General features: G+C 42.7%; 1 protein-coding gene across 4 annotated transcripts; it reads left to right on the top strand.

Annotated features, from left to right (window-relative positions):
* The first annotated feature begins 6,252 nt into the window (after nt 1–6,252).
* On the top strand, nt 6,253–16,218 carry LOC100844950. Of its 4 annotated transcripts, XM_003581055.4 has the most exons (9): nt 6,257–6,571; nt 7,767–7,989; nt 8,619–8,744; nt 8,812–8,889; nt 9,371–9,496; nt 9,591–9,689; nt 9,812–9,958; nt 12,832–12,940; nt 15,329–16,218. In XM_003581055.4, the coding sequence occupies exons 1-9, from the start codon at nt 6,375–6,377 to the stop codon at nt 15,823–15,825; spliced, it is 1,602 nt and encodes a 533-aa protein (XP_003581103.2). In that variant the 5' UTR covers nt 6,257–6,374; the 3' UTR covers nt 15,826–16,218. The 4 variants fall into 4 exon arrangements, with proteins under 4 accessions (XP_014751666.1, XP_014751665.1, XP_010239759.1 ...); XM_014896179.2 differs by lacking the exon at nt 9,371–9,496 and having other exon boundaries at nt 6,255–6,571; XM_010241457.3 differs by lacking the exon at nt 9,812–9,958 and having other exon boundaries at nt 6,256–6,571.
* The last annotated feature ends 4,594 nt before the right edge of the window (nt 16,219–20,812 follow it).

Raw genomic sequence — 20,812 nt, 5'->3', positions numbered from 1 at the left:
GATCTTGACAATGATGGTGTTTCTCGACGATGTGGTCATCGGTGGTGTTCGACTGCGCATTCTTTTGATCATGCTTAACTGCTACTATTTCATTGCGCATATTTTTGGATATAAAACTATTGTTAAGTAAAAATATTGTGAGGTTAAACTTGGTTAATTTGAAGTACTGGCAAGTTATTTCCAAACTATTGTCCCCGTACAATTAGACACCATTGTTGTTGAAATCCATTTGCAAATGCATACATTTACGATATCGCACAGGCTCAAACAGTACCGACTGTACGTGTTTATGATAATTGTTCCGCCCGAGTCGAATCAATACCGTAAAACAATTTATGGTACACTTTATATGACTTTTATGGACATGTTTTTACGGAATCAACTAGAAATGGACGGTTGGAGAACCATTTGGTATGACACGGAAGTTCCAAACGGTTGGTTTTTTCTCGGAGAGAATGTCCGACTTAATCGATTTAGAAAACGGATTGCATCGGATGGAAGAAAAGGAACAAAGAAAGGTAGTCGACGTATGTAGCTCCTTCTTTTGTTTCTCCATGTATCGGGGTAGAAACAACAAAAATGCTACACTAACCTCAAAAGCTGAATTACCCGTCCATCCGATGAATGCGTGGTAGTATGTTATAGAAATGCTTCTTCGACGTAGTTCTACAGAGAAGATAGGCTAAGAGCACAAATGACAATTCTAGACAAAAATCTCAACAAAAATAACTCGATACTACCATCATTGCCACTACCATCAATCTGTGGGAACAAAACACCACACGATCCTGGTGGTGGCTACAATAACCACATTCAGACTGGATGGAGACGAAACTATGAGATTTTCGCTTCGTGTGTATACATGACCTCCAACATTGAGACGTAGTTGGTGAGGATGCATGCTATTGACTTATCCAGAATGAAAATAAAAGGTAAGCTCAATTGACTAAAAATCACTAAACTTAACCAAGGCAACTAATATTGATTGCTAAATAAAATATTTGTCTACCTTATTTTTTTTAACACCCACACTTTTTCATCTTTTTTTTGGGCAAAAATAAAAAATTGCAATTGTAATCTGTGAGGTTTTCTTTTGGTTTCGTAGGGTGTTTCGAGTAGGTCGGTGTGTCCTGCGTAGGGTAGGGGTACCTACAGATCTATGGATTTTACCAAACTTCTTTTTTTTTTGCGGGTATAATTTTACCAAACTTCAACTTCTCGTCAGGAGACAAATTTCCAAGTTAAAGGGTGCTACGCAGAGGCGTGCCCCACGTAAAACGCCGCAGCGGCGCCTGCTTCCCCGCCCGCGCTCGATGCCTGCGTATTTCTCTTCGCCCGTTCACGACTTCACGCACGTTCCTGCCCGGCTAGAGCGCAACGTGCACGCATGGCCAGTCCAAGCCCATCACACAGGCAGCAGCTCCCTACCAGCCCAAGCCCATCTCCGAGGCAGCAACTTGCTACCAGCCCAGACCATCTTGCAAAGCGGCCTTTTTTTTTCTTTCTAAATTGCAAGTATTTTCCACATATAAATTTCTGGCCAGTTCTAATATGCAGAAATTCATTGTTGAGATCCGCTAAAAATCAGTGTTACGTCACCTTTGCATATCACGAAGTCGTATACTTATTACCGGTCTATCGTCAGTTTATCTATATGTAATACTCGTTTATTATTAAATTGTCCATCCATCGAGGCCTACTTGTACATTTATCAATACCTATTTGCCAGTGTATCCGGATCTATTTACAGACTTATCCACACCTACTTGTGCCTAACTGCCAAGTTAATTTTGCGTACTTGCCTGATTAACTTTGCCTAATTCTCAGGTTAACCATGACTACTTGCCATATTAATTTTGTCTAATTGACAGATTAATTCTGTGTACTTGTCGGCTTATCCAAATTTACTTACCAGTGCCAGGTTAATTGTGCCTACTTGCTAGGTAAACCGTACCTACTTACCAGCTTATCCAAACTTAATTACCGATTTAAACTTACTTGCAACGTTAACTTTGCCTAATTGCCAGATTAATTGTGACTAATTGCCACGTTATCAGTACCTAATTGCCAGGTTAACTGTGTCTAATTGTCGGCTTTGCCAAACTTATTTACCGGTTTAAACCAACTTGTCAAGTTAACTTTGCCTTATTGCCAAATTAATTATGACTAATTGCCACATTAGCACTGCCTAATTTTCAGGTTAACTATGTCTAATTGTCGGCTTAGAAAAACTTACTTACCGATTTAAACCTACTTGTCAGTCTAACTGCGCCTACTTGTTGGCTTATCCAAACTTATCGGTTTAAACCTACTTACCAAGCTAACTGTGCCTAATTGTCAGGTTAGCTCGGACTACCTGTCATATTAATTGTGCGTAATTGCCAGGTTAACTATGTCTAATTCCCGGCTTAGCCAAACTTATTTACCGGTTTAGACCTAGTTGCCATGTTAACTTTGCTAAATTGCCAAATTAATTGTGACTAATTGCTAAATTACAATGCCTAATTGCCAGGTTAACTGTGTCTAATTGTCAGCTTAGGCAAATTTACTTACCGATTTAAACCTACTTGTCAAGCTAACTGTGCCTAATTATTAGGTTACCTCTGACTACCTGTCATATTAATTGTGTCTAATTACCGGCTTAGCCAAACTTATTTACGGGTTTAAATCTAGTTGCCATGTTAACTTTGCCTAATTGCCAGATTAATTGTGACTAATTGCCACATTAGCAGTGCCTAATTGCCAGGTTAACTGTGTCTAATTGCCGGCTTAGCCAAACTTACTTACCGGTTTAAACCTACTTGCCAGGTTAGATGTGTCTACTTGCCAGTCAAATCGTGCCTACTTGTCAGCTTATCCAAACTTACTTATCGGTTTATTCAAACTTACTTATCGGTTTAAACCTACTTGCCATGTTAACGGTGCCTAATTGCTAGGTTAGCTATGACTACTTGCCATATTAACTGTGCATAATTGCCAAGTTACCTATGACTACTTGTCATATTAATTGTGCATAATTGCCAGATTAACTGTGTCTTTGCCGGCTTAGCTAAACTTACTTACCGGTTTAAACCTACTTGCCACGTTAATTGTGTCTAATTGAGTCTATTTGCTGGATCAATATGGCTATTTGCCACGTTAAATATGCATACTTGCCCAGTTACCAATGCTTACCTATCTTCCCCGCTTATACATATACACTACCTAGTTACGATCATGCATCATCAACATCATGCAGTCTGTCTCAATCACAAATTCACAACAACCTTGGCCAATCATCGAATCAAATCGCTTAGACCAAAGAGAAGGCCATAAAAAAAAATTCGAAAAGGAGGAGAACCCTCGGCCTCTGCATCAATCGATGCACATAACCTTTGTATTACTGAAGGCTTAACAACTTACAAAAACACCAAGAGCACACTCCTATCCTATTACTGGCTCGCCACCCAACTCCTCACCAGATGACTACTCAGCTATCACAAAAACACCAACCGTCGACAAAGTGGCAGCAGCCACAAGACCACCACCTGCAGCAACAATGCCTAGGCCTGCCACAACACAAGCGGCAAAGCTAGGTCCACCTTCAACGCTTGCAGCCCGCTGAGCGACGCCGGCAAGCTACTACAATCCATCGTACGACAGACCACCTCCGTATGTCAACCCGGCAGCAAGGAGAAGGCCACGCCTTGCTACTCCTGGCCTGCCCTGCTGCTGGCCACCGCCCACATCAAGCTGCTAGCTAGCACCGGCACTACATTGCCGCTGCCACAACCAATAGCATGAGCACCATCACCCGACGGAACAACGCCAACACCAGCAGTCGCACCACCTAGGCCAAAATCACTGCCGCCATCTGCAGCAGCGGCAAACCCACCACCTTGAGCACCTCCAACGAAGGCAGCCGTGGCCAACATGCCAAACACGGCACGAAAAAACCCCACTTGAGCATTTTATCGAACACATAACGTGCAGCCCGCTTCCTTCGTTTCGCCTGTGCAAAGGACCAGGTGCTCCATGCTGCCATGCACCGTGAAAGGGAAACCTTGCCCCTGTATGGGTTTTGATGAATAATGACAACATGGTTGAGAAACTAATGAGTTACACTGAGTGTTTCAGGTTTTAGTTCCTCAGAAGAGTTGGTTTAACCAGCATCGATGACCCCTAAAAATTGAAGTACAGATACTGGCGTGAAGTATGAAGAACTCAGTGAAGAACGGTGAAGAACGTGAAGCATGGCATTCTTCATAGGTCTCTCCGTAGCTTTTTCTTTCACTTGAGTATAGGAACGTCGTACTATTAAGGGGGGTTTGAAGTGTGGAGCTGGTTAGGTGAAACCTTATTCTTCATGTTCAGCTTAGGCGAAAACCATTTTCTGTGTGAGTGTTTTTCGTCGGAGTGAAGAATGAATCATTTCAGGCTTCACAAAAACTTCCGCGTGAAGTCTTCACTTTGAGTTCAAATGTGTTTTAAAATCTGTCGCTTTCGTGCTTGACCACCTAATCTAACCGTTGTGAGACAAAGTGATAAAGTGTGAGCTGGAGGTTCAAAGTTCACTTTATCCAACGGGTCACAACGGCTAGATCAGCCGTGGCCAAGGCTATATAAGACGACCCACCCCGAAGGAATTCGGTGGTGATCCCGAGTGAGTTGTTTTGAAGAACACCTGATAAAACCCTTAGAGCTGAACTGAGCGTGAAGAATGGGATCCCCTCTCTAGCCGAGCACTTGAAGCTTGTTACTCTTGGTGATTAGCATCACCTACACGGCTAGGAGTCAGTGTTGAAGAGCAATCGAAGATTGTGGTTTGCCATCAACCAGTCTGTGAAGGTCCGGAGATCACCTCAACATCTACCACGAGTAACTGGGCGAGACTTCGGTCTTAGCTCAAGAGGATTGGGTGGACTTGTGTGTCCGCGAGTCTTGTGTGACTCAACCCCCTCAGATGTAGGATTGTGCCAACAATCTGAACTTCAGAAACAAATCCCTGTATCTTCAGTCTTGGTGATTTTGTTCCTCAACCTTTACTCTCTGTGAAGTATAACTGTTTCATTGTTGCTGCTAAACCTATTCATCTTTATTCTTTCCACTGCAACTCTAAAATTGATAAGTGTAATCTAAATTGTTAAAGTACTGTGACTGTCTTCAGTCTTCATTTTGAAGAAAGAATTAAAATTGGTCACATTCACCCCCCCTCTGTGATATACTCGATCTTTCACACCGGAATGCCTTGCCTAGCTGTGCACATGCGTTAGCAACAGCACGACAGGCCTATGCCTAGCCTGCTTGCCGTCCACACACATCGAACAAAGTGGTCGTCGCCAGGACCTGCTGAGAAGGCCCTCAAATGATCACAAACATCATCATATAGCTATTATGTGGCCAACAAAGTTGTCATCAGCCCTACCATGCAATCCTTTCAAAAAGCACTCACTAAATCACGTAGTTCCCAGAAACTGGCATCCCAATGAGGCATTCCATCGAACACCCACAAGGCATCAGAAGCACATCTCCATCTGTCACCGGCTCTGCACAAGCAGGCTGCCGCAATATCCTGCCGCTGCTGCCCCAGCCCCGTTCCGAGCCGCCCGGCTGCCTCCGTGCCGCCGCACGCCTGCCTCCCCGCTGCACCACCGCCTCTGCACACTCAAGTTGCTGCAGAAGGGCCGCTACCGCAATATCCTGCAGCCGCTGGCCACAGCTCTGCTCCGGACCGCGCCGCTGCCTCCGCGCCGCCGCCATTTTCTTACGCGCCGCCGGCAGGAAGATGTCTGAGGGGAGCTAGAAGGAGGGAGATTGGGGGATTTGGGGCCGGGTCCGATGCGACCGAGAGAGAGACAGAGTCTAGATAACAGGGGATATGCGTGGGTATCGAGGACAACGAGGAAAGAGGTAGCAACTAGTAAGGAGATCGGTAAAACTATGTGGGGCACGTGCCCCACATAGATAAACCGAAGATACAAACGTCTCTGACGTATTTTAGTGTGTGTTTCCTCCGATCCGTATTAACTGTCTCAAAATTTGCTCAAATATGAATGTTTTTATGTCGAAAAACATGTAGATACATGTAATATTTTAACAATTAATTAATATGGATTGGAGCGAGAAAGGTAAACACTTTGATGTCCAATCGAACAGCAAGAAATAGCGAGCCACGTGGTGGCCGCACTCGCACTTGTCGTCAGGCCCAGTTTATGGGACCCTTTTTCGTCAAAAAAGTTTATGGGACCCGCACCCCACGCTCAGGCGCTCAGCAGTCACCTGCGGTCTGCTGAGTGCTGACCCCAATCCCTCTGCTGGGCTCGTTCCAGACTTCCAGCTGCCGCGACCGCCCACACCGCGCCTACGCCGTCCAGCGGAGTCCTCCCCATCCCATCATGCCTACCTCTGAGAGCGCCGTGCCTTCCTGCTCTGTACCTCGCCGCTCTGCGCGGGCGCTTGCCCGCCGCCAGCTGCCGGACGAAACGCCGTCCCCGGCCTCCGTCGCTCCTCCGGCCACCGCCGCCGGTCCCTCTTCCCTGCCTTCGCGGCGCCGTCGTGGGGCTGTGCCGTCCCAGCGTTCCGTCAGCGTAAGGTACGTCCCTGCTTCGCCGAGTGAATATATTCTGCGTGAACTGTCAATTTGTGATGCGATATTGGTAATGCCGGTCTGGGCTCGTGATTGATGTTTAGTATCGGCGATTTGGGAAATTTGAGAGCTAGCGGCTAGCCTACGCGTACCATTCGAAGGCCCCGTGTGAACTGCATAGTGTAGTTTTCGTGCTATGTTATATTTAGGCACTGCAAGGACTGATGTGTCACAACTGTGAAACTCTCGTACGGAGTACATTCTAAGCGATTATAGGAACGCATTCTAGTATCCTTAATCCTGCAGGATATAAAGGTTGTCAACTTGTCATATGCAGATATGCTTGTGTCTTTTCCTCGAGACATCGATGAAACTCAAGGTGTGTGTTGTCATCCTTGTTGGATCGTTCTACCACTCTTACTTGAACCTGTGACCTGTGATCCGGAATTCCTGAATGCGATTAATACTTAACCATGACATGGCCATGCACTTTATGAATCCGATTACTTGGGAGGCCTAGAGATATCTCTCCTGCTGTAGGGAGGGGTAAATCCCATCTTGGTTGACCATGCCTTGCAGTATGCAGGGCCGGTCCTGAGATTTCAGGGGCCGGGGCGAAGCTAGAATCCGGGTCCTGAATATAAATATTAAATAATATAAATAATCTAACCCGAAAGCTACCTTTATAACTAGCTTGTGTGCGCACCTCAATCGCTTCCTTATACTTTCTAAATGGCGTGCATCCTCCGAATCTATATGATTGCCTCTAGGGCATATTTCCAACACAAGATGCACATATATAAGTGGTTGTCATTTTTGTTACCAAAAGTGGGATAAATTTCCTATAAACACTAGGTTAATCTTGACATTGTCAAAAACATAATAGTAAAGGAATGAGCATGTTGCATAGGCTAAGCTTGGCAATATTGGGGCATCTGGTAGTCAAATTTGTTTATTTGCTCATATAACCTTGTCGAATACCCTAATTTGTTTTATCCGGAGTAATGCAGGGGTATTAGGTAGCCTATATAGAAGTTGCTAGGTGTTATTTGCTATTTTATGTTCTTTTACTTGCCTATAGAAAGTATGCAACATAATTTGTTTTTATCAAACTGTGTTACATGTTTTGTTGCACTCGTTTGCTTATGTCTAACTTAGCATCCATGTCATCCTTGGGCTCTTTTTGCGGGTTCTTCCACAGAAAGATGGACGACTTCCAACCATTGGTGGCGGTCCCTGATGACAAGGATGTTAATCAGCTAGATGAGGCAGGAGAGTGGAAGAAAGAAAGTAAGGAGGTTGGGGAGGCAGAGGGACTGGATGAGGAAGATGAAAATGTAGCGGCGTTGAAGGAGGCGCCTTTCTGGTTTCCTGATGGTTGGATCATAAATGTCCACCATGGTGACGGTGGCTCCACACACCGGGTACTTATTTCCAGCATATGCCCTTCTCTACACACGTGTGCTCTATTTTTTATTGTTGGCATGTCGTTGTGGGGCCGAGATGTATGGATTTTTGTTATCTTTTTTTGGGTCCACTTATGGTGCAAACCAAGCCAAAATCATGTTTTAAAGTTTCAGGAAATTCTGAAAATACAATATATTGACAGGGGTGCATTTCTATAAGCATGTAAATTTTCAAGTTCAAACTCAATTTCATTCGGGAGGCGTGAACAAACCAAATTCCGCAATGAATAGTAGGAAATAGTAAATGCAGCTATTTGTTGCTGAATTTGTTTTTACATACCTCTAAAATGAATTTGAGTTTGAACTTGAATTTTTGCATGTTTCTCGAACATCACCCTGCTAACATGCTATATTTTGTTTTTGAGATTTGTTTAGAATTTCTTCAAATAGAACACATGGATAATAGAGTGTTTTTTTAACAAAAGTATCAAACCTCTCACAAGATAGCCAAGCACATTGCTAGAGCAAAACGATGCTACTAAGTAAAGCTCCACACGCGCATACATGCAGCTAAAGACATAACACAAAGGAGAAGACAATAGAGTTCACAGATAATTTTTTGTTACTTCCTCATTGTTTCTTTGCAGTACTACACTTCCCCAGTGTCAGAATACACATTCTCAACCAATATGGAGGCACTGCATTATCTGTTCTCAGAGATGGACGAGTTTGTGTTGGAGTCGCAGGCTTGCGCTGTTGACAACAAGCTTCTGGTGAGTAAGTATTTTCTGGTTATGTGTTGATTACATTCCAAATATGAATCCCTCCATGTACATGCAGGGAATGTATAGATGGCTTCCAGATGGTTGGGTGATTGAAGTCCGAGCTGGGGGGAAGGTGATGGACAAAATGTACAAGGTTCATTTGATTTGACTTTCACATTAACAGCTAGTTATTGGCTGGTCTTACACTTAGTTTGAACTCAATGTGTCTATATGTGGTAGAGGTCATTGCAACTAGACACCTAGAAATTGAAATTACAAGAGGCTTGTTCAGGTGCTGCTGAAAAGAACAATGTATCATATAAGTTACTGCTTCTCCATGTTTGCTTCCAGATTGGTTGTATTTGTTATTTCTGATATAATAGAAGACAATGTTTATAATGTATACAGTAGGGATTTATTTCACACAAGAATTGTCTTTTTATGATATGGTAATGCTTTTGCAGTTACATGGAGGTATACATCCATGAGAATGTCTTTTTTATGGCATACTATGTATGTTTTGCAATTAGATGGTATACATTCATGAAAGATATGATTATTCGGTAAACTGATTTTGTAGAATTGCATTGAGAGAGTGGCCATCTTTTCAAACCATGCCTCTGTGTCTTTTGTAGTTTTATGTTCATCTGCCTACTGGAACGCGATTTTTCTCAAAAGAAGATGTACTGCGCTACGTTAATGAGGGGGAGATTTCTAGACGTAATGTTAATGAGCTATGTTGCACCAGCTCTGAAGAGAATGTATGACTCTTGCTGGAATTATTCTATTTGAACAAGATAGCATTAACTGAAAGTTACAACTTTTTAAAGAACTAACGTTTGGACTTATTTACAGATACTTGCACAGGTGGAGTTCAATCCAGATGGGCTGCCAAATGGGTGGGTGAAAGAAGTGATATTTCGGAAGTGCAATGATGGAATTAGAAAAGATCCGGTACATTACACCAGAGCATCTCACTCCTTATATTGAATATGTCAAACATTTTCCCTTACAATTGATTTTGTTTTAAGTTAGGAAACTTGATTTTTTTCTAATGTTCTTATCTGACTGTGCAGTATTATACTGATCCTATCAGTCATCTTGTATTCCGTACACTCAAGTCTGTAACAAACTACCTTGAAACTGGAGAAATATCTAAACATGCCTATATTCCAAGGAGAAGTGTCATGGACATGTACTCTTTCGACCACTATACAGATTTGGTAATTTCGTTTTGGAAATGAAATTTTCTCATCTTTATGTGCATACTGTTCAGGGGCCTTTAAATCTTTTCGCAGAATCTGCATCCTCTGTTTTTCATATTCTTGGTCCTTACATTATCAGGCACACAATTTAGTACCTGCTTCGATTACTTTCTTGTTTCATGCAAAAGGGTCATGGATAATCTCTTACAGTGGGCATCCTGTGATGCTGTTGATGATACTAGAAAGCATTTTAGCTTTGATAAAATTTCCACTGCCTGCTTTGAAGCAACTAATTTCATATTAAGAAGTGCTTATTGCTATGGCTGAATAGAGCACATATTATGTTAGAGTCTTAGAGCTGCTTTTTCCTATCCTTCTACTACCTTTGTTTTACAATGCCATTCCTCTTGTGTCACCTTATCTTTCTATTTGCTCAACTTAGTAAAAGTCCTCGTACGTAGGCTCTTTACAGCACACGCTAATGGTAGGATGGTTTAAAAGTTTTTATTTTATTTTATTTTATTTTTGAAATTTTTACTGCAACACCATGACTATGATATGAGATGATGGGACGGTGTGATCGAAAAAATATATAAATTTAGTGTCAGTGGCAAAAAGAACAAGAAATTTGAGCTCGCCAGGGAGGTATGTGTATGCCCGGACTGCTTTGTTTGTTTTCGCTGCAACCCCCATAAAATCTTATTTTCTCAATTCTCTGTATATGAATGCCCGGACTGCTTTGTTTGTCATAATGTGTTCAACAAATTTTCACTATTTTTGAGAATTTCCACACCAAAGTGGTCGGACCCTTCCCCGTACCCTGCGCAAGCGGGAGCTACATGCACCGGGATGCCCTTTTTTTTTCCACACTGTCCAACCATGAGCATGCACTACGGTGAGCCTACGTACGAAAACCACTTCATACACACACAATGTTGCATAAGTCATGCTGGGCTCTGGTAATAGATAACTAATATATGTGCATACAACAGCCTCCCTCAAACTCATGGTGGATCAATAACAACGAGTTTGGGAGACGTAACTATAAGTTGTGCTGGGCTCTGGTCTCTGCCTTCATGAAGAACTCAGCCAACTATACTTAGAGGTCACATGGAACGTGATCTTGCACCTGTGGTTGCATGTTAGAAAGCAGTAACGCCTCTATTCTTAGTAAGCTCATGCTTCACTCTATCTGGAGCAATGCTAATCACACTTGTACTGTTAGACAAAAGAGGAGCCAATGCAGAAACAATCACCGAAATCCTTGACACTGTAGCCTAGTTATTTTGTTGTCAATAAAGCCATAGGTCACAGCTCAGCCTCTGCTGTTGTCTTCTTCTGAGTCTCCAGAGCAATGAGAGATAGGCCACAGCTCAGCCTCTGCTGTTGTCTTCTTCTTAGTCTCCAGAGCAATGAGAGATAGGTCACAGCTCAGCCTCTGCTGTTGTCTTCTTAGTCTCCAGAGCAATGAGAGAACCACCTAGAAACACACAATAGGTGAGAATGCGTAGAATAAACTTCAATCCTAAAGCAGTAGGGATGGGGATCCAGATCAGAGATGAGAAACTTCTCATCAAGACCGTCCTTCACAAATGTGATATCCTAAGAAGCATTAACAGTAGAGTAATGATCATATGATTAGGGAAATAAGCGCGCTTCATCTGAGGCTCTCGTCTTGTCAACTGCCATCGCTGCTGGTGTGTGCATGGCCTTCCCGTGTGTTGCACCCGCCATTTTGGGAGGCGTCGGCCTTCCTGTGTGTTGCACGGAGCTTCATGACGCCTCCCCAGTCCATCACAGCCCCTGCTGGCAGAACTGTGGTAGCCAGAAGTTGTGGCACCACCATGAAAATCATTGCTGCTACTGCTCTCGCCTCTCAGCATCACAGTTTGCGTTGCGGAAGATACATGCCCCGCTGCCTCCTGGAGTGCGGCTGCTATCCTGGAAGGTTTTTCTGTCACCGGCGCCTGGAGCTCACTACTGATGAATAGCATGATAAGTGAATTTGGTAAGAGCAATGAAAACACCGCCAAAGTTCTCTTGAAGCTGAATGACAGATTGTGAACAGTGTATCGAGGATGAAGAACGGAAGAAGATGATACATCAGAAAATCCTCAATTCGCAGACAACAAGTGTAGCATAGATGATATGAAGAATTGAAGGAGTTCTAGTTCTAGTGTTCTACCAGAAGAGACCTCTGGAGGAACTGCCAGCAGACATCAGTGAATAGGCAGATAAGGCGAAGATCGTGCCTGGGGTACCAGGAAAGGACAACAAAAACAGCGGCTTGGCAAGGAATGTTAGTGGAACAATGAGAATACAAAGGACGAAACTTGTTAAATGTAACATCTCTGCTCTGGACTTTTTAGTTTGTAGATCGGTTCTCTGTGTGCCTGTCACACTTGTGGATGTGGTCATGTGTTTTCAGTTGTTGAGAATAATGTACGAGTTTAGGCTGTATGCATTCTGAATGCAGAGGCCGGAGGTAATAAAGCTTCCATTATCTAAAAAAAAAAGATGTAACATCTCAAGAAATACAGGTCCATCAACCATCATGCTCCCAACAATGATATTCCTTGTGCTCAACATTCTAATCCGAAAAAAAAATGCTCACAGCGGACAGACTAGTCAGCTTGGTGCGAAGTACATAGAACACAAAAATTCGTAAAATCAGGTTAGAGCTACCAAGATACTCAGCTGGGATCCTACCCTGAAGAGCAGAGGGGGCCAGAATATTGATCAAATAAGTGGCATTGACATTGACTATACTAAAGTCTTTTGCGAATAAAATGATCTTGCCTCATGGCTATTGGATGTATGTTTATACTAATTGTAAAAGTGTCCAGAACTTTTTTGGATTATATTTGACATATGTTTTTCTGACCCATCAGCCTCAAAGGTTTCTGAAGAGATTGCAAGTACAAGGAAAAGCAAAGCGAAAATCCACAAATCCGTTGGTCTTTGAAAAGGAATTACCTGATGTCCAGACGTCAAATCTCTGTAAGTTCCTGGTTGTGTGCTGTTTTCAAAGTATAGTCCCTACCGTTATTGGCTAGGTGATCTTCTCAGAGCTATATCCAATATGTTGCAGTTATGTTACTTTCTGTAGAACTCTAATTTGTCATATAAGATGCATACTAACTTTCTCACAGCCTCTAGTCCTTCAAGTTACACACACCTGCACAATAAATGTTTATTCTGATTGAGGTTCGAATGTTCCTTTTTATGACATCAATATGTATTGAAATACTGTGCGCTTTATTGAAGATTTGAAGTACGTGGCTTGGAACCTTATCACGTCGATGCGGGGCCTCAACATGTAGATGCTTCTCTCATGTATAAAATACAAAATACAGCGGAAATAGTGGACCTTGCAATTCTGTCTTCCTCAATGCTATTGGAGCACTTGAGATATACTAATAGAGTACAAATTTTAGTGGTCGTTAGTTGTTACTCCTTGATCCAAGGGCTCCATAGGAGAACTTCATATGGATTGAACCATTGACGTCCTACAAAGTTCCTATGAAAAATCATGTAATCCAAAGGGGCCTTAATGAGGACATGCATAGAGCTGTATGCTGCAGCTGGATGCAAAGTAAAAAGAGTGGGCCCTCTGTGCGCATTTGTGCAGTACAAAGTACCACTGTATATACTAGACTTAGTTTAGTAACAGTAGTTCCTTAGTTTGTGAGAATGTTGATAGTAGTTGTAGTAGTTCCTTAGTTTAGTAATAGTAGTCTGGTATTGGTAGTTGCCTTGTTTCATGAAATTATCATGGATTGCCTGGCCTTTGATGAAAGCGCCTTGATTTGGGGACACAAACGTTGGAAGGATCATGGCAAGGCAGAGTGAGAAAGCTTTGGCAATCAGTTTGGCAACACTATGGACCAAGCTGATGGGTCTATAGTCCCGAACCTCCAGAGCATAGGCTCAACAACTGGCAGCATCTGGCCATCTAGGTGCACATGTAGTAATAAATTGGGGATATAATTTTCTGTCAATATTAAATTAAGATGTGTGTATGAGATCGCCTTGGCACGCTCCTTAAGCGCTTGAAAAGTGTGCAGATGGTGGTTCCTCGCTTCGCTTTACGCTTCGAAAACCATGGTCGTTCCTCCTCAAGACTTCAAACCCTTCATTTAGAGTGATTAGGAATACAACAGACTCCAGTCCCAAGACCCTTCTTTCCTAACACATACTTGCCCAAACTCCTCTTGCTATTGGACTCAGAATATTAATACTAACACATGAAATCCCCTTGTATTCATGTGTCAATTTTATTTCAACAATTTTTTGAGCAAACTAATTAAAACGCTATCAGAAGTGCTCAATAAAATGGTTCCATCACTTGGTTTTGCAAATTTTCTCATTGCACTTGTGACCAGTAAAAAGGTTAACAGAACTGTCCGTAATAGTATGTGATGAAAGAATAGTGGTGATGTATTTTTCAAGTCGACAATGTGGAATATAACATCCAGATTTTAAAGAATGATATAATAACAGGGAAGAACTGAGGTAATCTGAAAACATAATGGACAACGCAGCTACTATATTAATCTTCCCTGTGGTCACTATAAAACACCAGAGCTTTAAACTCTCTTTGCCCGTGCTTCTTTTAAACCTCCTCTCCTTTAGAATTGAGTTACAAAGAAAAATGGCTTACATGCTTATCTAATCAATGGATTAGTATTTTGTTCATCTGACCAAATATGTTGTCACGTTATGACTTATGAGATTTAATCGTGTCCCATCAAACTGTTCAATACATACAATCCAATAAGTCACAAAATTATTATCTTTCACAGCCAAAGAAGAGCTATATACCAAAAAAGATAATAGTTTTGAGTTTTTTTAATATACAGTGCAAATGGACCCAGGGTGAGGAAATCTGCCTTAAGATACATACAATGTTGGATAAACTGCATGGCAAAATGTTGCCACCTTAAAAGTAAAATCTTACTCATGTTACACTTTAGTACCTTTTATCAACAATATTGTGTCACCATTGCCATGATTGCTCTGACATAAGTTCCAATACTATAGAAACGTATCTATAGCAATTACCTCCATAAATGTATTGTTTGCTTTTATGCTAAGTTTCTAAATACAAAAGGCATTGGTGCTTATTTAATATTCGTAGGTGACGTATTACCTACCAAATGGATTGACTGTCCAAACTAGTTTGGGAGCATCTTAAAACTTCTCTCAAAACAAAGTTTGTGTAGGGTTGTAAGGCATTAAAGTCTGTTAAGCTTCACTTAAATTATTGCCCAACTTGAAATTTCTAACCGATGAATACTTTATTTATGTTCCTTTGACTCTAGTTCAATACGGTGTTGTGTTTTGCCTCTTTATCCTGCCTAGTAATTTTGGTTTGCCATGTGGCAGCTCAAGGTGACACCTTTGCTAGCTTAAATCCTCTGTCTGGACCAAAAGGAAAGTTTGAAACTGTGATGCCTACAGGCAAAGAACTGATCGGTTCACAGACGGTTAAAAGACCAAGAGGGAGGCCACCGAAAATTTCTAAGCCAATTAACGAAACAACTTCAGATTGCCCGAACAGTTCACATCAGGACAGAACTCATATTATGGTCAAAAGGGAATTGGGTACTAAAAGTGGAGAACAAATGTTGAAGGAAAACACACTGGAGTATAATGAGATAGAGATGCACGCTGTGGTTACCGAGGAAGTGGACAAGAAGAGCGACCTTGCGGGGTGTATTTCGTTAAGGAGGGAAAAGCCGGGTCTGGTCACTTACCGTGATCTGTATGAGCAAGACAATGTCAATTCAGCTAAAGCTAGTGGAAAGTCAGCATCCTCTTCGGTTCATAAATTTTACATGAGGAGAAATAGTAACCGGACGATGATCTTAAAACAAGAATGAAGATCACCTGTGAGAAATCGTACGTAGTACTGAGTACAAGTAGCGAATATTTCTTCTCAAATGGGTTGCCAAAATGTGATGTTTGAAACTGATTCGGTAGTGCTGAAGCAAGCTGTCAGTTCTGAAGATCATGATCTATCCTCTTTGGGAGCCATCTTTAGGGAAATTAAATTTCATCTACAGCTTGGTTTCAATAATGTAAAAGTTGTTAATCGCTGAAGGGCTTGTAATGGTGTTTAGCTGCACGGTGTACTTATGGAAGTTGACCACTGTGAAACGTGGTTTGGTGAATTCCTTGATTTTGTAAAAGACTCTGTAGCTGGCGATATGTCCAGGCTCTTATCGTAATGGAATGCGGATCTGTTCCTTAAAGAAAAAAGACGTAGTACTGAATTTGGTGCTCGATTCCTCACATAGATGAACAAGATAATAAGATGCACGTCAGTTTGTTGGTACCCTATTAAGTGAATAATGGAATAAACACTTCTTTTTAACATTGTGTGAGGTTTATTAGGTTCCTGGCAGAAAAAGGATTATTGTATCGACGCTGCCTCTGGTAAAACAGGGCAAGCATGAATAGCATCTCAACACCAGAGAGGATCCAGGCTCTCGGACTGTTTCTGATTTTGCACATTTTTTCGAGTCTTGTCCATACGTAATTCTGTAACACATAGTTTCCGGAGTGCTTCAGGTTGTTAGTGTCTGGAAAGGGGAGGTACACCATCTACCCGACAATAGTTGGTATATTAGGTTTTGGTTAACAAACGCTTTGACTACATATTACTTTATAATACAAATACAATGGTATCAATTTTATGTTATATTATTATATATTAATAGAGTAATTTTTAGTCAAATCATTGATCAAAGGAAAGCTAATATGCCCACTGTTGTTGAACGAAGTAGTATATCTACAATACGATACTGGTATCATGATATTCAGTAAATTGGCCTACTCCTCAGACATAACTATGGGCGTTTTTCCCCTCGATACGGTCACCTTGGCGCTGGCACATGCCGTTGGCTTCCCTCAGCGCTTTTCGCTATGTATCCGGGGCTTCTCCGCGCCTGGAAATCCCGCAGGTGGATTTTTCGGAAAAACGGTCGATCGGGCTACTTAAAAAAGGCCCGCCTTAGTTGTTTGGTTTTGGGACTTAGAGTTTAACAACTTAAATTTGACGCATTGGTGCACAATTGGAAGGGTTTTGGGTCGGTCATCGCATTTACGCTTCTGATGTATATCTTCTATTATTGATGTCTATCCTCAAAGTGTTTGTTGTGCCTCTTTGCCTGCCATTACCATGGAAACTTGTAGTGTGTTGCCTAGGTACGTAAACTTTCTTTCTGCTCATTACTTTTCCTGGCTCTATCTTTTTCTCTTTGTGTTTAGTTGAGTTGATCTTATTAACTAATAGCAATAGTTTGTTAAAATTTATCTTTAAGGATGGTTAAGTCAATATGGAGAAGTAAAGATTTGGTCATTCATGTTGTCTTAAAGATTATGATTGTAGCAACGTTGGAATATGGTGATTAATTTGCATATTCAGAGGGTTGTGTCTTTTGATTTTGAGGCCTTAGGTTGATGATATGGTGGATTATGACCATCTTGATTCATTGATTCCTAGTATATGTAACATGATTTTGGAATTTCGTAGAAAAGACCCACTCTAAATTTATGCCATCGAAAAATGAAACTTCGATGGTTACCATGATCGGTGTGTCAACTATTCTCTTTAGGGCTTGTGAGTTTGTTTTTTTTTTTTTGCGGGGAAAAGTAAATTCATTAATCAGGGAAGTAAGTACAATCAGAATTTACATAGTCCATCACTTCATCGAGGCCATGTCTAATCTAGCATGCAGTCTTCGAGGTGGCACGAACAATCTTCGCCAGATCATGGCTGAGTCTGTTCTGGGCCGTATTGATCTTGTAGACAGAGGTACTCGTTTGGGCAAGCAGCAACTTGATTTCTTTGTTCCGATGTGCAAAAGCCGATCGGTCCACACCATCGGCTTAATTGAGGTCCACCGCCTCCGCGGTCTGTTTCCAGTGTGAGAGGCAGGTCGGACGGACCATTGGAAAGCAAGGGAGAGACCCTCTTCGCACCGCACGCAACAAGCTCAGCATCGTGGGCCGGACCCTGCACACTGCGAAGATGATCTGGCCATCAGCGTCCCTGAGGACCATGCCAGCACCTGCCGTCTTATTCGCGGCCACAAAGGAACCGTCCACATTCTGTTTGAGCATGCCACGATCGGGGGGTTTCTACTTTGGGGCACGCTCCAGATTGTGCATGCTGGCAGCAGAGTAGACCACATCTTGTTTTCCTTTTCTCACACCCAACTCCGGGTGTTGTTTGATCAGTAGCAGGGAGTGCATATAACTGATACCTCATGTAGCATGTTCAATGCAAGGTGCTTAAGGTAGTGCTACAAAATTAAACCGGTTTATTTTCAAGCACCCGTCTTATAGAACACAAGCATCAGTGTTTAGACAAAACTCGGTTTTCTTTGTGCAAGCACCTTCCTAAGCACCTTGCATTGAACATGTTCTTAGTAGAAGCTTCAATGGGGATGGCCGGTTTGCGATGGGTGATCTTGTCGTGGACATGCTAGATTTCTACAAAAGCATGGGGATGGCCGGTTTGTGATGGGTGATCTCGTTGTGGATAGGGCTGGACATAAAGCTCGAAACTCAACAAGCCTAACGAACACTCGCTAGCTCGGCTTGTTTAAGCTCGTGCTCGTTTGCAAACGAACCGAGCTGAGTTTTGTTTTCAACTCGATAGCACAAATGAGCCTAATGAACCGAGTACCGAGTTTCACGAGCTACTCGATAAGCTCAATAACAGAGCAGGCCGTCCAACATCCAAGTCCAGCCCATCTAATCTCTTGGGCAGAAACGGGCAACCTCCTCAATTCCCTCCTCAATCCCCCCCCCCTCCCCCTCCTCTTCTATTCCAAATATATTGTTAATTTCCTAGTTCGATATAGTTTGGCTGTTCCTATACTTTAAATTGTGATGTTTTATATTGTTTATTAAGTACTCAAGTTGTCTGAATTAAGTGACAGACTGTTTGTGCGTCAGTGTGTGCCTAGTTGGCTTGCTATTTTGCTAAACAGTTGTGTTTATGCATTTGTGCAATTCTGCTAAAGGCTGATCTGTTCCTATCCTATTATGCTTTGCTGCTGTGTACTTGTATAAATTGTGAAAATGTGATTCACTGCTGCTAACATGTTGTCATCTAACAAGCTTTAACGAGTGCTCGCGAGTGCCCGCGAGCTTTTAACGAACCGAGTCGAACTTGAGTTTTAACTCGTTAAGCATAACGAGTTTAACGAGTCGAGCCTTAACGATCACGAGCCTTAACGAGCCGAGCTACTCGATAGTCCACCCCTAGTTGTGGACATGCTAGATTTTCCACAAAAGCATGAGGATCATCGATCTCTTAATGGAGTCATGATTTTATATACTCCCTCCGTCTAACAAAAGATGTCTCGAGTTTACAAAAAAAAAGTTCGAACCGGAGTCTGAAGGACTCAATCTATTGATTAAGCAGAAGAGAGTTGCCCAGTTAATTAACGGAAAACCGGGCAAAAACCGTAAACAACGTCGACAGTGTCAAGATCATGAGACATGACAACACCACGAACAACTCTGGCCAACCTGGTACCCACACACGCTGCTGAACGAAGAACGATGCCGAGGGTGCAGTAGATGTCGTCATCACACAAACACTCCTCCTGAGTTGGCGACTCCGATTTCACCTGAAACGACCAACGACGGAGTTCCTAACTCAACAGGCGTGCAAGCTTGTGCCGGCCCATGCCAAAAGATCGACCACTCGTGTTGGCAACAATGCGGCACCGATTCGGATGGCGAGCTTTGTAGAGGCAATATGCAAGGCTCGCGCCGAACAAGACTCCTCAGACCGGACCACCCATCACCAAGTCATCGTCATCACACATCACTCCTCTGATCCCCTCTGAGCTGGCGACTCCGACTTCTCAACGATGAAGCAAAACCAACCATGAAGAGTCAACGGACACGTTGGAGAACCGACTACCGAAACCGTTGCCGCAGCCCAGACTCTGCTCAATACCGCCGTCAATGCCACGAAAGACGGCAACGAACACCCCGCTCACAAACCGCCTGCTGCCACTGGTCCCTGGCCGACGCCATCTCCAAAGCGATGCCACCAAGGAGGAAAGCAGCGCAGCATTGCGCTGCCATCGCCCGATCCAAGCCACTAGATCTGAGGTTTCCCCCGGAGCTCGGTCAACGAGAGAAGAGCAGTAAGGCCACAACAACAATGCCTCCAAGGAAGTGAATGACGCCCATAGGCGTCACCATCGTTGGCTCAAGCCGAAGCCGGAGCACGGCTTTCGCCGAGGCCTGCTCTCCTGCTCCCACCGAGAAGGCGCCTGCCGCCCTCCATCATGCACCACCGCCTCTAGGCTGCAGCCAAGCCCACGCCCGGGGCCAAATCCAAGCCACCAGAGGAGGCCCAGCTCTATCCATGTAGCTAGGGTTGTATTTGCATTCAAATTTACCAAAATTTGAATGTATCTAGACATGACTTAGTGTATAAATGCATTCAAATTTAATCAAAGTTGAGACATCCGTTGTTGGACGGAGGAAGTAGTAAGGTTAAGACTTAAGAGACCACATGTAGATCTGAATCGAAGTAAAAAAAAATCCCATCTCTATCCATGTAGCTAGGGTTGTATTTTGCACGTGATACTCATGTCCTTTTGGCACATTCCTTATTTGTGCATTTTGTGTGGTGAATATCTCATGGCAATGGGGTTCTTGTAGTTTGCTTTTACCTAGTTTGATAATTCTATAATGACTGTTTCTCATCATTCTTGATTTGAAGTTTTCTGTGAGGCAATTTTGTATTGGCTTTGGAGTCAATGTTGGTTAATTTTGTACAATGACGTAACCTTTGCCGGAGTGTGTTATCATAGATCTTCCAATAGCTTGTTG

The sequence above is a fragment of the Brachypodium distachyon genome, chromosome 5 (genome assembly GCF_000005505.3).
Source record: "Brachypodium distachyon strain Bd21 chromosome 5, Brachypodium_distachyon_v3.0, whole genome shotgun sequence".
Lineage (NCBI taxonomy): Eukaryota > Viridiplantae > Streptophyta > Magnoliopsida > Poales > Poaceae > Brachypodium > Brachypodium distachyon.
The sequence above is the reverse complement of the archived record's forward strand: the minus strand, read 5'-3'. Positions and strand labels throughout refer to the sequence as shown.